Source organism: Scaptodrosophila lebanonensis, unplaced genomic scaffold (assembly GCF_003285725.1).
Source record: "Scaptodrosophila lebanonensis strain 11010-0011.00,11010-0021.00 unplaced genomic scaffold, SlebRS2 tig00000085-arrow-pilon, whole genome shotgun sequence".
Classification (NCBI taxonomy): domain Eukaryota; kingdom Metazoa; phylum Arthropoda; class Insecta; order Diptera; family Drosophilidae; genus Scaptodrosophila; species Scaptodrosophila lebanonensis.
This window is the reverse complement of record NW_022060564.1, coordinates 564,238-578,187: the sequence shown is the minus strand read 5'-3', so window position 1 is coordinate 578,187 and position 13,950 is coordinate 564,238. Positions and strand designations below refer to the sequence as shown.

General features: G+C 35.3%; 2 protein-coding genes across 3 annotated transcripts in view; both read right to left on the bottom strand.

The window, feature by feature from the left end:
* The window catches only part of LOC115626402 (disintegrin and metalloproteinase domain-containing protein 10), a 148,347-nt gene extending 137,165 nt beyond the window's left edge, over positions 1 to 11,182 (bottom strand). Inside the window, exons 1-2 of one of the 2 annotated variants that reach the window (XM_030521765.1) lie at positions 10,856 to 11,182; positions 9,297 to 9,473 (exon numbers count right to left, since the gene is read on the bottom strand). In XM_030521765.1, the coding sequence (XP_030377625.1) occupies positions 9,297 to 9,360 (64 nt within the window). In that variant the 5' untranslated portion in view covers positions 9,361 to 9,473; positions 10,856 to 11,182. Of the gene's footprint in view, positions 1 to 9,296; positions 9,758 to 10,855 lie in introns of those variants that run through there. The other variant, XM_030521764.1, reaches the window with a different exon arrangement.
* Positions 11,183 to 12,064: 882 nt separating this feature from the next.
* Positions 12,065 to 12,780, bottom strand: LOC115626542. The gene is made up of 4 exons (XM_030521920.1): positions 12,709 to 12,780; positions 12,462 to 12,636; positions 12,313 to 12,407; positions 12,065 to 12,244 (listed from the first exon to the last, which is right to left on the bottom strand). The coding sequence occupies exons 1-4, from the start codon at positions 12,778 to 12,780 to the stop codon at positions 12,065 to 12,067; spliced, it is 522 nt and encodes a 173-aa protein (XP_030377780.1).
* Positions 12,781 to 13,950: the final 1,170 nt, after the last annotated feature.

Sequence of the window (13,950 nt, the reverse complement as noted above, 5' to 3'; positions counted from 1 at the left end):
ACAACCTGCGTAATAGTCCCATTTCGAAAGCCACAACTCATTGGTACAACTCTCAAACATTGTGTAATCGGAACCTTGTTTTAATACAAACGAAAACGAATTTTATAATAAACTTTTGTTTTTATATAATAATAATTGTCTGCCTTTCAGTTCACTAGAAAATTTGAAATGGTCTTTATAGGTACCACAGTAAGTACGTTAATCGCCAAGTACCTTGGATGTTGTTCTCATTTAATTATCATGGAATTATGAAGCGTGTATTTGAGCCTTTGTGTGTTTACTTGAACATTCTAGTGCTTCCTTTTCATTTAGATCATATAATTAATGCTATTGTCTATCTGGTACATAGCTTTTTACCACAGCACCCTTCTAAGAGCATAAGTACGTCGACTTGCCAAAGATAGTTTGATGTGCTCTTGCCCTGCTTTATATACTGGCTCTTTGCCCTTTGCATGTATATGTTTGTATCTATATCTGCGGCTCTACATTATGTATCTGCACGACGTTTCGTTTATTCTAACTCCGCTGCGTCCGTTCTTCTTCTCTTATTTGTTTGTTTGTTTATAACGCAACTTGACTTTCTCATATACACAAATTTCTCTGCTGCTTCCTTACTTTTTATTTATACGTCTGTTTATATGCGCCTTTTTTTCTTCTCTTCCATAAGCCGCCATAAACAAAACTTTTATGCCTTTGTCTGCAGTTTTTTCGCTCTTGGTTTGTTTGTTTATTTGTGTCTGTCTGCAAGTTTGTGGCTTTAATAATTAAATTAAAACATTTTTTGTTTGCTTCCTTTGCGGCAAAGTTTCGTGTGTCGAACGAGTATGAGCGCGTCATCTTCAACTTACCACTTGCTACGTGCCACTTGCCACTTGGTCCTGGCCATTTGGCATAATGAGGCGGCATAATTCGCACATAAAAGCTAATTTAGAGGCATTTTTATATGAATGTGCGCATAAAGTTGACAATTGGTTGGAGGGGCATTGTTATTGAATTACATGCAGGCGGCAACCACACGCCGTAATCTGATCAACAAAGCTATAAACCTTTGCCCGCTACAGTTGCGAGTGGCATTTAATTGAGTCATAGTCAAATGACAGCAGCCAAATCCTTCAGCATCAGCCGCAGGGTAGTAACCACACAACCCACCAGGTGTTCTTGACTATGCGTGTGCGTACCAGGTGGGGGGCTAGGCGCAGGGAGCTTCACAGCTTGCGGCGCCAAGCGAGCGAAAAATGTCAAACTTCAGAATGGAAAATAGGCTCGAAAATGATTTGACGAACACAGTTTGGCGGTTAAGTTAGTGCGACTAAAATGAATGCGCTACCAAATTTTCTTGGTGAGCCCGAAAGTTGTTAGAAGCTGTCGGTTTCTTGGGAGTGGAAGAATGGTGTGTTAAGTTCGATTTAGAAATGACTGTTTTGAAAGTTCTGTGTTTGGTGGTCTTTTTAATTAAATGTAGCATCTTAGTCTAGACTATGTTTAATTAAATTAAAGAGTAACTTCTGAGAAGCTTAAGTTAAGCTGTCAGTCACCTTTCGAGATGGTGGGTATGTTATTTGAAAGGTATTGGTGCACATTTTTGGAATATTAGTACATAATTGTAATAGCTTTTGATTGATAGTCGATCCAAACACAGTATTTGAGCAATGTTTTAAAGCTTGCTTTTGTTTAGAATGAATAGTTTTAAAATTGTATTTGATTTACAAACTTAACTCCATCAATGGGCTATTGAGGTGAGAGTGACGATATATATTTTAAGCTTCGCATGAACTCTTCTTTTAATTTAAAAAGGAGGCAATCCTATCAAAATAGCAGAATCTTTAAAATTGCACATGAAACTCAAATGCTGGCTCAATTGTTTACAAACAACGTAGACGAATTAAAAAAATGTTTGCGTTAACTCACTTAGACGGTAACAAGCAAACCAATTGGTCGACCTTTTCGGTTTGTAGCGCACACTCTGCAAACGCCCCGACGACAAACAATAAAAAATATCACATTTCACATTTGCTTTTATTTCTTCTTTATTTATGTTTGTATGTACATATATGTGTATATGGATGGATGGATGGTTGGTTAGATGTGAGCACGTTGCCTGCCAAAACGCTAACTGAAAATTGCAATTGGGAATGGGAATGGCAATGGGATGTCGCAATGAGTGCGGGTGTGGCAATCATCGTGGCAATCGCTGTCAGTCTGTGGCATCGTTTGCAGTGGTACCTGCCACACCACACACACACACACACAAACACACACCCAGAGCCGGTAAGACGCACACACGTGTAACAACTCACAGCTCAGCAAGCAATTTACAACAAGTCACGCCCTTTTATTAAAGCTACTCATCAATTTAAGCGCCATGCGGTGGCGCTGGTGGTGGCGCTGTCGCAATGCGCTTGACATATTCAGACAGCTTAAAGGATTTATGCACACACATTTATGTATGTGTGTACCCCATATATCTATATATGGGGTAGAAAATTGTAGATTTATATATACTCGTACACCTATATACATATATTTGCTAGGAACAAAAACGAGGGCTGTATGGTGCTTATAATAAGGTACTTAGCATTACATAAACCAACTTGCCAAATTATCGAAATTCGCTCCGCAAATTTATTTACTTATTCTGTATCTATATACATACACATATCTATGTATGTATACTGAAGCTATACCTGAGCTATAAAGAGGGGCTACTTCCAAACCAACTTGTCACATTACCGAAACGCTCTTCGCATTTATTCTTTATCTATATACATACATGTGTTCTGAAGATATAGCTATAGCTGTATAAAGTAGGGCTGCTTCCAAACTTGACACATTTTAGCATTTTCCATGGAGTTCAAATGACACCAATCGCGAGTATTATTGCGACAGCAATTCATGTTTCAAATATGTATGGCATTTCAAAGACCTTTACCTGGAAATGAAGGCAGCTTTGAATTCAAAAGCATTCTTTGTTACACGAATTCATACGAATGTATTTCAATTTAATTACATTCGAGGGAAGTGGACGGCTATATCCATACATTATCGTAAGTATTTTAATGAAAAAATATATGTATATTGTTGCGAAATTGTAAACTAAATTCTTCAAAAAAAGACTCATGCATGGTATCTCAGAAAACTAAACGGAAGTGGTTGATGTAACAATGCTGATAAAATTCAGTGATGAGATGGCATTGAAGGCACTACACCAAATGGGAATCAAAAATGTTGCAACATGTCCTTTTAATTATCAGATTTAGTTATTGATAAAACTTATTTAACTTATAAGGATTCTTTGAGAAATAAGTATTTGTTTAGTAGCTAAAAATCTATTCATCTATCTCTATTCCAAAACAGAGATACATTAAATCTCATTTATTATTACGAATAGAAATAAATAACTTTGACCAGGTTTGTGTCTATTCTTTCGGAATTTCAGATGACAATATAGTAATCTCTACTACTTAATGCTCTTATTTATAAAACCATTCATATTTTAACAATTTCGCTACTAGTCCTCGCCACTGACCCGCATGCACCAGATACATAGATACATTTCGCAAAGTATTGCCACGCAAACAATAAATGTCAGTGGCATGCAATTTTGAGCGTTTTGGCTGCTAACTGTTAACATTGTGGCAACAACACATGTTTTTCTTGTTGCTGTTGTTATTTCTGTAACACATTTCAGTGGCATTTTTATGTTTGCACATACACACACACACATATATATATATACACAATCATAGATACATATATGTATGTATATATACATGTATAGAAAACAAACAAGTAAATACGATCCATGTACCAAACAGTCAATCATAAGCAGAAATCCTCTTTAAAAATAATAGGAAGCCGAAAATTGAAACGCACTTTTATGGGCCACCCAAAACAACAATAACTACAACACCAGCAACTGTGTGTGTGTGGGGTTCTTATTATTGTTGTTGTACAAGTATCATTGTCAATGTTAGTCTTCATTGCAATTTGGCACGTACAGCAAATAAAGTAAGAAATTTTTATAAATGTCTCCAACGTATGTTGCCTGCCTCCCTCCTATCAATTCCCCACCCCCTCCCTATCTCTGTCAGTCTCCGGATTTCAACATGGTGTAGTGCTTTTGTTGCATGCCACATATGTGATTTATGATTAATGCCCATAAAGTTCTTGCGAAATGAAATTGTTTGCAAATAAAGTAACTTTTCTTTTCTTTCCTAGAATTCTCACTTTGATCAAAAATGTACATATTTTCTCGTACATACATAAATGTGTATGTACCTCAATGTGTAAGTATTATCGGCTGGCTCTGTTCTCCAGCTGCTTATCAAGAAAAAAAATGACATCGGCTTCCGTGCAGTTGCTGCTGTGGTGTGTAGAGCCGCGATTCATGGGACCGCCAGTTGCTGGTTTATTCGACCACACATGGCTAAATGATTAGCAAATGCGATATCTCTTAACACATACTACCAGCAATTATAAGTAGCAATACAGATAAATAACCACATGTTTATTTAAATAAGTACTTATCATATTCTGTTTATTCTTAAATGAGTGCAGAAGTTACATACGTTATTCTATTTTAAGATACAAGTAAGTAAAGAAAGAACTTAGTGAGGTGAACAAGGGAAATGCCACAAAATACCCTTTCAGCATTATTATTTATTAAATTTGTAAATGAAAATATCCAACTCAATTCCAAGAAAGAGAAGAAATGAAAAAAAATTAACGAATTGCAACTCCTAGAAGAAAATGTTTATATATTTACATTTTGAATGATCCACAATAATAAATATGTAAAATTTCAGTACAGAGAATACTTTTTTTGGAATCATTAATTAATTAATTATCTATGCCACCCACAAAAATGAAATGTGACCCTGGAAGAGAATGGGACAACATGCGTCAAGGAGAACCACATCCAAGAACAGAGGCCCAGTTTCCTGGATTCCTGCAACGACTTAAGCGAGTTTCGCGTTCCGTAGTGCCAGACGATTAAGAAGTGTCGCTCATATGCCCCGAAAATTATTTCTTTGTTCTACATTCATAAACAAATTCACAAAAAGCAGTACACCAATTTATAATAAAGAAATACAATTAATGGCAAAGTCTCGTGCGTTCCAGCTTATTTATACATATAGTATGTATGCATGACGAATTTCGAATTGCAATTCCATTATCTTATCCATGCTCCATAGGTACATTTGAACTTATGTTTGTATTTCTCCAAGTTCAAATGTTTTCGTTTTATTGCGAAATGAATACGGCAGAATTTGTCAAAATAGAAGTTATGTCAATTGGTGTGTCACTATCAGAAAACGCCATAAATGGTCACTGGACTTCTGATAAACAGTTCGACACGTATAGTATAGTATGTACCTAGGAAGATTACGAAACGGAAATGAAGATGATGTTGACCTTTTACTTAAAGCTAAAAGCGAATCATTATATCAGACCCGTAACAAGTGTTTCTTTTCTTTATTTGTTCTCGTATAGTACGTAGCCAAGGGAGAGGAGCAAGAACACTGAAACTATGCCAATTAAAAGCTGTTCGGCTAATTTCTTGAGCGTCATTTAGTGAACATTACAAAACACATGCAACAACAGACACAAACAGACATCCAACCAACACAACAGAAGCCCAACTAACTAACCAACTACTACATCAGCTAATTAGCCAAGCCGGCAGCTACAATACCAAAAACAACAACAAGAATAACAGCAAGTATGTGAAGAAACCGGTTCTACAACTATGGGCCGGCCAAAGAAATTTCGCACACTACCAGTTCGAGCGCGCATGTGTATGTATATATTCTCATCAGCCGAGGGTCAATGTCTTGTGCGTTCATATCTTTTCTACATATCAGCAACTCTATCTATCTGCCTGGGCTGCCCAATAATAATAACAATAATATAATAAAAAAACAAAATTCGCGCCACACTGAGACACAGACACGAGCGCAACAGCCACAGTACCAAAAATCAATGGTCAGTGGTCAGTAGCCAGCGCGTACAGTGGTTGAAAAGGCAACCAACTTATAAACGAAATTTCTGCCCAAATGTTGTACCTCCATAAATTGTCTTGTGCGCCTGCTAATGACCATTACGTAATATTTGGGTTCATGTGCAAAAAGCTGTTACCCTTCAAAAACCAAGCACATAAAAGGACCTTTGGACTGTAGTTATAAGCTCGTGGTGAGGCGCAGGGGCTTGGTTAGATATAATGGCAAAAAACGACGTTAATATTGATCGCATTTTTTGCAATACGAGGGAAATTGCAATTGTGGTATTTTTGAAATTTTTTTTTTTTTTTTGTAAACAGCTTATTATTATTATTTATTTATATTTTTGCAATAGTTACATAGAAGTTGCCTACAAGTGGAAAACAACATCGAAGGCAAATTCATATAATACTTATAATAATAATTCGAATATTTGTTCCACTCCCTACATAACTTGACCCACTGTGCAAGCTTGCCTCACATTCAAATCTCTCTTTCTCTGCCACCCGCTCGCTCCCTTCTTTCGGAGAGCACTTGTTGTGCGCTTGACTTGTGGTTATCTTTCAGTTCAAAATTGACCAACGGAGCAACGGAAGCGCAACAAATAACAGCCAGATAGCCAGACAGACAGTCAGCATCAGCAACAACAACACCAATTACAGCAACTACTCGTTTCATTTCTCATGTTCTTCTTCTTCTTCTTTGGCTGGTTTTTTGTGTCCCACTCTTATTATTGTTGTTGCTATTAGTAAGAAAGTTTTACTCATTGTGTGAATCATTGAAGCATTTTTGAGCTTGTTATGCGGGTTGAACTTTATCAACATTTGTAACAACATTTATAACATTTAAGCTAATTTGCAAAAAATAAAGCTGCGACATTTGTTAACTCGCTGTTGAAAGCATTTTTACTTTAGCTTTACGAATTAGCAGTGAAACTTTGGGATGAACTTCACAATGGGCTTGCTTTGTGCAGGCTAAGATCCATACATCTACACATAAACATGCATATATACATATATACATAAAATTGAAGAAAGAAAAAAACCATCATAACTGGTTACGGCAGACCTTGGCACTTGGGGCGGTCATAACAAAAACACCAGCACTTTTTTGTTCAACTTGAAAAGCAGCAACTGAATCACGTTTAGTCATATATCTGGTTCGTTGGTTTTTCATTAGAAATCGTTTCTTAGTGCTGAAGTTCTTGACGCTCTCTGGCCTTGATTAGCTAACTGAGTGGCTACGGGTGGTCGTTCTTTAAAAATGTGGAGGAAGGAAGTTGATAATTCATATACATACATACAAATACATATACATGTATATGTACTATATATGTATGCATATTTAAATACATATTTACCCTAAACTAGAGCTTGGTTTAACGTTAAATGCGCTTAATTTAATGAAAATATATGCATTTTTTTATTTGCTTTGATTTGCAGATTAATTCAGTTGACCTTTCGGTTCAATATATAATGGAATCTGTGCGATAGAAATATAATGTTAATTCAATTAAAAAAAATAATAAATCTCTATAGAAAACTTCTGTGGGCAATTTATAGCATTTCTATTCTTAATTGGTTGATATTTATATTAATTTTATTAATTTATGAAGTCATCATTTTTATGATTCAACAACCGAAACAATATATTATTCAAATATTACTTTATTTAAATTATTATATGGACAACATCATAAATACGTATAGCAAATTATTTTAAAAATACTTTTAAGGTATTTAAATTAATTACACATAAGTAATTATTACACATAAGTTTTAGAAACAATTTATTTTCTTTGAATTTTTTTGTTTTGTTTAATTTGTTGGATATACATACACTTAGTTTTTATTATTTTAATTTTGGATGTTTTTTTAAAATTTAAATTTTATCTTTAAATAGAATATTTATTTATTTTGTATAGCTTAAATATTTTTCAAAATTTATTTTGTTAATAATTTTTTGTATTTATTTACTTTGCTTTTTGTATTTATTGATTTGTTTCTCAAAGAGAATTTCTCGGACATAAATTCACACTGCATTCAAATAAGATATACGTACAAATTGTCTGTTGCTTGTTTTAAAGCCTTCAGACACTTTTGCTTTAGATTTCCGAAAATTCCACTTTAGGACATTTGCATAAAAGTCCTCTTATACGCAGACAGGGCAATAAAAAGTGAAAACGCACCCCAGACAGAAATTGCTGACGAAAATAAGAACCCTTAAGGCATGCTAATCAATCTTCTGTTCCAGGTTGCTCCAGCCTAGGATTCTAAATAAAGCAGTGTAATTAAATGCAGCACTCTCTCTCTCTCACACACACACACTCATCCATACATACACACTCTCACACATGTTTTTATATACATAGAGGCTGTGCAGAACAATGCCGAATAATTAGAAAAGTGGGTACTAAAAATTATGAGAGCGGCAACCCCAAAGCAACCCTCGCTTTCCACTCCACCCTATCTTCAGCCATTCTCTTGCTACTGTGTGCTTAATTATTTTTGTTGTTGCTTTTGTGAAAAAGTTAACTTAATTTCTGCATGATTGGGCATTTATTTCAATGTTATTGTCTATGGGTCATTTGTAATGCGAGAATTCCCGTAACCCCCGCGCATAAACCAACGATATTATTGTTGATAATTGTTGTTGTACTGATTACACAGTCTGAGAGTCAAGTGGGGAGGCAACCCCAGCTGCGTGTTGTAAATGCTGTCTGTGCTTGTCAGCAAATTTTTGCATTACGCATCACATTTTTTGTATGCTACTTTTTTAAACAGTGCTGTGAAAAAGTAAATTACTGTTGCAAAAAAAAGGAGTAAATATACATTCATTATTTGTTAACGATTTTGATTTATATTTCTACAAACATTCTTAACGGAAAATTCCCTAAAGGGGAAAAACAAGGTCCGTTGTTTGTATGAAAAATATTCATTTTTGATTCTTGTAATCCAGGAAAATATGCCATTTTTACTTTTCTTTAGGTCGAAATTTGTATTGTATATGTTACCTCGATATCTAAATCAGACTATACTTTAAGATGCAAATAAATCATTTCGATGGATTGCATGACATTCTGATCTAAAAATATTACTAAAAATAATAAAATAATACTAAATATAATATAAACATAAATATAAACATACATTATAACAAAATAAATATATAAATACTTAGAATTGCATTCGCATCCCCAAAAAATATATGCAGCTTAGCTTTGGCACCAATTTTTTAGCAGACAATGTGTGACTTAAAGTGGCTGTTTTCGTTTTTAAGGATTTATTCGTTACTCACCATTTACGATGATGATGAAAATGATCGACATGAAAACCATTTTTAATCCACATGTTGATGACATTATATGCGAATGGGCTCCAACGTGACGAATCTTAGAACTCGAAGTTACTCAGCAGTTTTTGTTGTTCTTGCTGCTACGTCTATGTTTCCCGTTGTTGGCTGTTGTTGTGTTTGCTGTTGGCAGTATGTATGTAGTTTTTTAAGTTGCTACTTCTACTACTACTACTACTATTACTTTTTATTTATAGCTATAGCGATACACTGGCCATGGCGTTGGGAAAGAGCGACGACGAAACACACGCACGCACACATGTAAGCGTTTTAAATGCAACACCGGCCATAAAAATTGAATGCACTCTTATTTTTGCACGCACGACTTGCTGGCGACTATAATTTTTTCCCCTTTTCTTTTTACGCGGCACGTACGCTGGCGATTTTCTGCTTTTTTTTCTTAATATTATTTATTATTATGATTTATATGAATTAGCCTTTTTTATTGAATTTTTTCCGCGCGCATATTTCAAACTCACATTGAAAACAAACACAAACAAAAAGATTGGAAAAACACGTACACAAATGAAAATAAAAGCAAGAAAAATGCAGCGCGACAGAAATGAAAATTAAATGTGTATGTTGATGCTGGTTTTATTTGCTATTGCTATTAATGTCGTTGTTTCAGGGCTGCAAGTAGACAAGGTATGGAAAACGCATTAAAATTGACTACCTTTTCGGTAAAAACTGCTACTATTTGGACAACAAACAAGAGCAGCTGTTGCTTTGTGTGTGCATGCGTGTGTATGTATGTGAGTCATCCAGCCTCTTTTATTGTTGCGGTTTGTGTCGTTGCTTTTTTTGTCTTTTTGTTTATTTTGCAGATGCAAATTGGTTGCTTGGACATATTTTGCTATTTCCATATTTTAATTTTGATTATTTATGCATTTGTTTACACACAGAGAGCAACAAAAACTCTACACTCACTCACACACGCACACACGGCAAAGCAACAGCAACAACATTTCAATTGCCTCTCAAATTGAAAAAGCATAAAAGCAGAAAGAAAACGCACAAACACACAGCAATGGCAACAACAAATACATTCAGCATATGTGCATCTCATTCACTCTTTCAGCAAAAGAGCCCATAAGCCAAGAGAGCGCAGCGCCATGCCACGCACAAGTGTGAGCGAGAAACAGAATGTGAGTGCGCAGACGCAACGAAATGCATTGCATGCATGTTTTATTACTTTCTTATGCTTCTCCTGCTTCGTCTCCTCCCTCACTCTTTTTTGGTCAATGCGTTCTAGTTGATTTTTGTTATTGTTGCTGCGCATGAGAATGACAAACAAACAAAAATGTACAAAACAGGGACATGGCGGCGTCGGCTTTATTTATGCACAAATGCTGCGGACAATATATCAATTGTTTACTCTATAAAACGTTACACGATTTTTCCTTCTTTGTTGTTTGCTAATATTTCTCCTTGCCACTTTGCACTTTGTTGCGCTAATTAAACTATTTTCATAAGCTACACATAAACACAAACACATTCTTACTTACACGTTTGCTTTGTGTATGTTATGCTTTGTCGTTGTTATTGGTTTTGTTGTTGTTGCTGCTGTTGTGCTTGTTGTTGCAGTGCGCGCATTAAATGCGTCGAAATGCAGCCATTTTGTCTTGCAATTGGCACTCACTTGTACACACGATTCGTGTTTTTTTGTGTTTGCTGTTGTATATAAGCACTGCAGATTACACACTTTTATTTAATAATATTAAGCACACACATATTTCAAGATATATTTTACAACTGGCTTTCATTTAATTTATAAACACACACACGCGACAGCACAAGACCGACGAACGACGCTTTCCCGATTTTTCTAACACACGACATCCGTCCAACATTCTCCGCATTCTCTTTTCAACTGCCATCACAAAATGTTCATATTCTCTTTTCGGCTGCTATCGCACAATGTTCACCACTTACAATACAGTGGTAATAGTGGGAGAAGCGTATGTGTGTATATGTCAGGAGTGGTGAACTTCGGTCAGCTGGTTTGGTAGATATTATTACTCCCAAATAGATGAATAAAATGAACAATTTAAAACTGCTATTAAGCCGAGAACAGTTAATAAATAGACGCAACTGTAAGAGCACATTTACTTCCGAAGTATAAATTTCGCGTAATTTTTAAATTCACAGCATACCAAAGTACAATAGTTTGCAGTTTGAAATACAACATTGCATAATATAGCAGGCAGCTTTGAAACGCGACAAAAATGCTGCCAGCTTAGAAAAATGAGACCACAACCGCCGTAGAATGATTTAAAACTAAATTGATGCATTAGAAAGAAGCGAGAGTCAATTTTGATATGTAAATTAACCTTCTACGAAGATCTTCTATCATAAAGGGCTACTTCTGATGAATGATGTGCTCGATCTTGACTTTGCGACTTGACGAAAGCGTTTTAATGAAAACGATCGCGACTCTTGCCACATACATATACTAGAGTTAATTATTTTTCCATCGGAAATGCCATAAGTAAAATATACGAACAACAGAAGTTTTTGAAAAAACTAGTTGCTGGGTGCAATCGTTATGGATTCCATAACAATTTATATATAACATCGCCTTAATGGAATGCTGATAAACTAAAAGGGTTCCCAACTCCCTAAAATATATTTAGACGGACAAAGTTTTGTATCCTTGGCTCTTAAGTGGTACTCAGTAATTGAGCCAACAATACCAAAATACGAACATAGTTAATTCACGGTATAACTCTACCGGATGTGTTGCGGACCTTCACCACACGACCTAATGCCACAAAGCGTATCGTTTTGCGTCGATTTATGAAGAGGTCTCCAGTTAACGTCCAGTTCATTTCGGGAACGTATTGTGGAATTAAATCTCCATCGACCTTGAAGTCGTGCACATAGTAATGTTTGTTCTATAAAAGAAGATAAAAACCGATAGTATCAGAATTGGAAATAGTGATATGAACATTTTACCCTTTACCTTTTGATATGGACAGTCGCTTAGAATGTTGCCGGATTTTCTTACTGCGTTTTGGATAATGCGCGTTACAGCGTGCTCTTCTAATACATTTAGACCTGTGGGAGTACATATGTCGAAATGTTTGTTCATGTACTTCAGCGTCGATTTACCGATCATTGCGCGGAAAGATAACAACACTGAGGTATTATTTAGCTCGCGCACTACAAAAAAATCTGCATCTATCACCGTCTGATTACGATTATTAGATTTCAAAACGCACGTCAGATTAGTTACAAATGTAGGCATATAGTTTTCACACTCGAATTTAGTTGGAATTGCATCAAGCTGGAGAAAGAGTGATGTTGAATATATTTAGCAATAGCTTAATAAGATATTCGATCCTAAAGTATGCCTTACCTTACTCTCAGCGATCCAATGTGCAGGCAATAGGAGGAGTAGCAGAAGCAGCAGCTTGTATAGACCCACCATTGTGAAGTTTCTGAGCTCCAGTAATGTTTTCATCTAAATAAATATATATTTTATGTGTTAATAATAAGTCGTTTGAAATGGACCGGGACTAATGGAACTTTAATGGATCTATTTCCATTTTTCATTACCACATCATTCCAAAACTGTTGTCAAAGTACAATTATATTAATTGTGCGTTCTATGCCAATTATTATAGAGATAGCGTAGCTTTATGAAGGGGAGGATTTGCTGTATCACATCCCTTCCAATACTTTAAATATGCTGCGCACAAATAAGATCCGGAAATCAAGCGGGTGTTTCGCCTGTTCTGAATGGCATATGTATAAAATGTTCAAAGAGGATCGGATATTTCTTGAGAACGAATCAAGACATCTACAAGTATGACGACCAAGAACATAAAGCTAAGAAAATCAATGAATATATATAATAATCAAATGGTAAATAAATAATATTTATGTATCAAATATAAGGGAATTCAAAGAGCAATGTGAGATTTTGAATAAGATTTTAAGATCCAGATCATTATTGACCAGACCAGTAATTCTTTTTAAAGTACAAGTTTATTTTGAAAATATATCTTTTAAAAAACCATTAGTAACGCTCCATTTCAATCGGTTTATTAGAACCATAGGAATTGTATTTATTTAGATGAATTCATTACTGGAGCTCAGTAACTTCACAATGGTTGGTCTCTACACGCTGCCGCTTCTGCTACTCCTCCTATTGCCAGCACATTGGATCGCTGAGAGTAAGGTAAAGGATATTTAAGGATATAGTATATATCAAATCCTAAAACTATTCAACATCCATTTATTCCAAGGTCAGTGTAATTCTAACCAAATTCGAGTGTGAAAACTATGCACCCAGCCTCATTACCAATATAACCTGCGTTTTGAAATCAAACAAATTCGATGCAGAGTATGGCTAGCGAAAGACATATATAGTATAATGTCTCAATATCCTACTCACTCAAAATTATACGCGGCAAATCGGTGATGAATTAACTGCAACTTTGTGTGTGCTCGTATATATATTTAATTAAACTAAATACGTATGAGTGTGTGCATTTTTAAAATGTATTTATACAAGTAGATATTGATACAGGAGGAAGAAAAACACAGTTAAATTTTTTTTCAAAATAACGACAATTTTTAAGACTTTATTCTTCAC

Coding starts and splice junctions, on each gene's coding strand:
- LOC115626542 (XM_030521920.1), bottom strand. CDS start 12,780: ATGGTGGGTCTATACAAGCTGCTGCTTCTGCTACTCCTCCTATTGCCT. Junction 12,637..12,708: donor ATTGGATCGCTGAGAGTAAG/GTAAGGCATACT, acceptor CTCTTTCTCCAG/CTTGATGCAATTCCAACTAA. Junction 12,245..12,312: donor GCGACTGTCCATATCAAAAG/GTAAAGGGTAAA, acceptor CTTCTTTTATAG/AACAAACATTACTATGTGCA.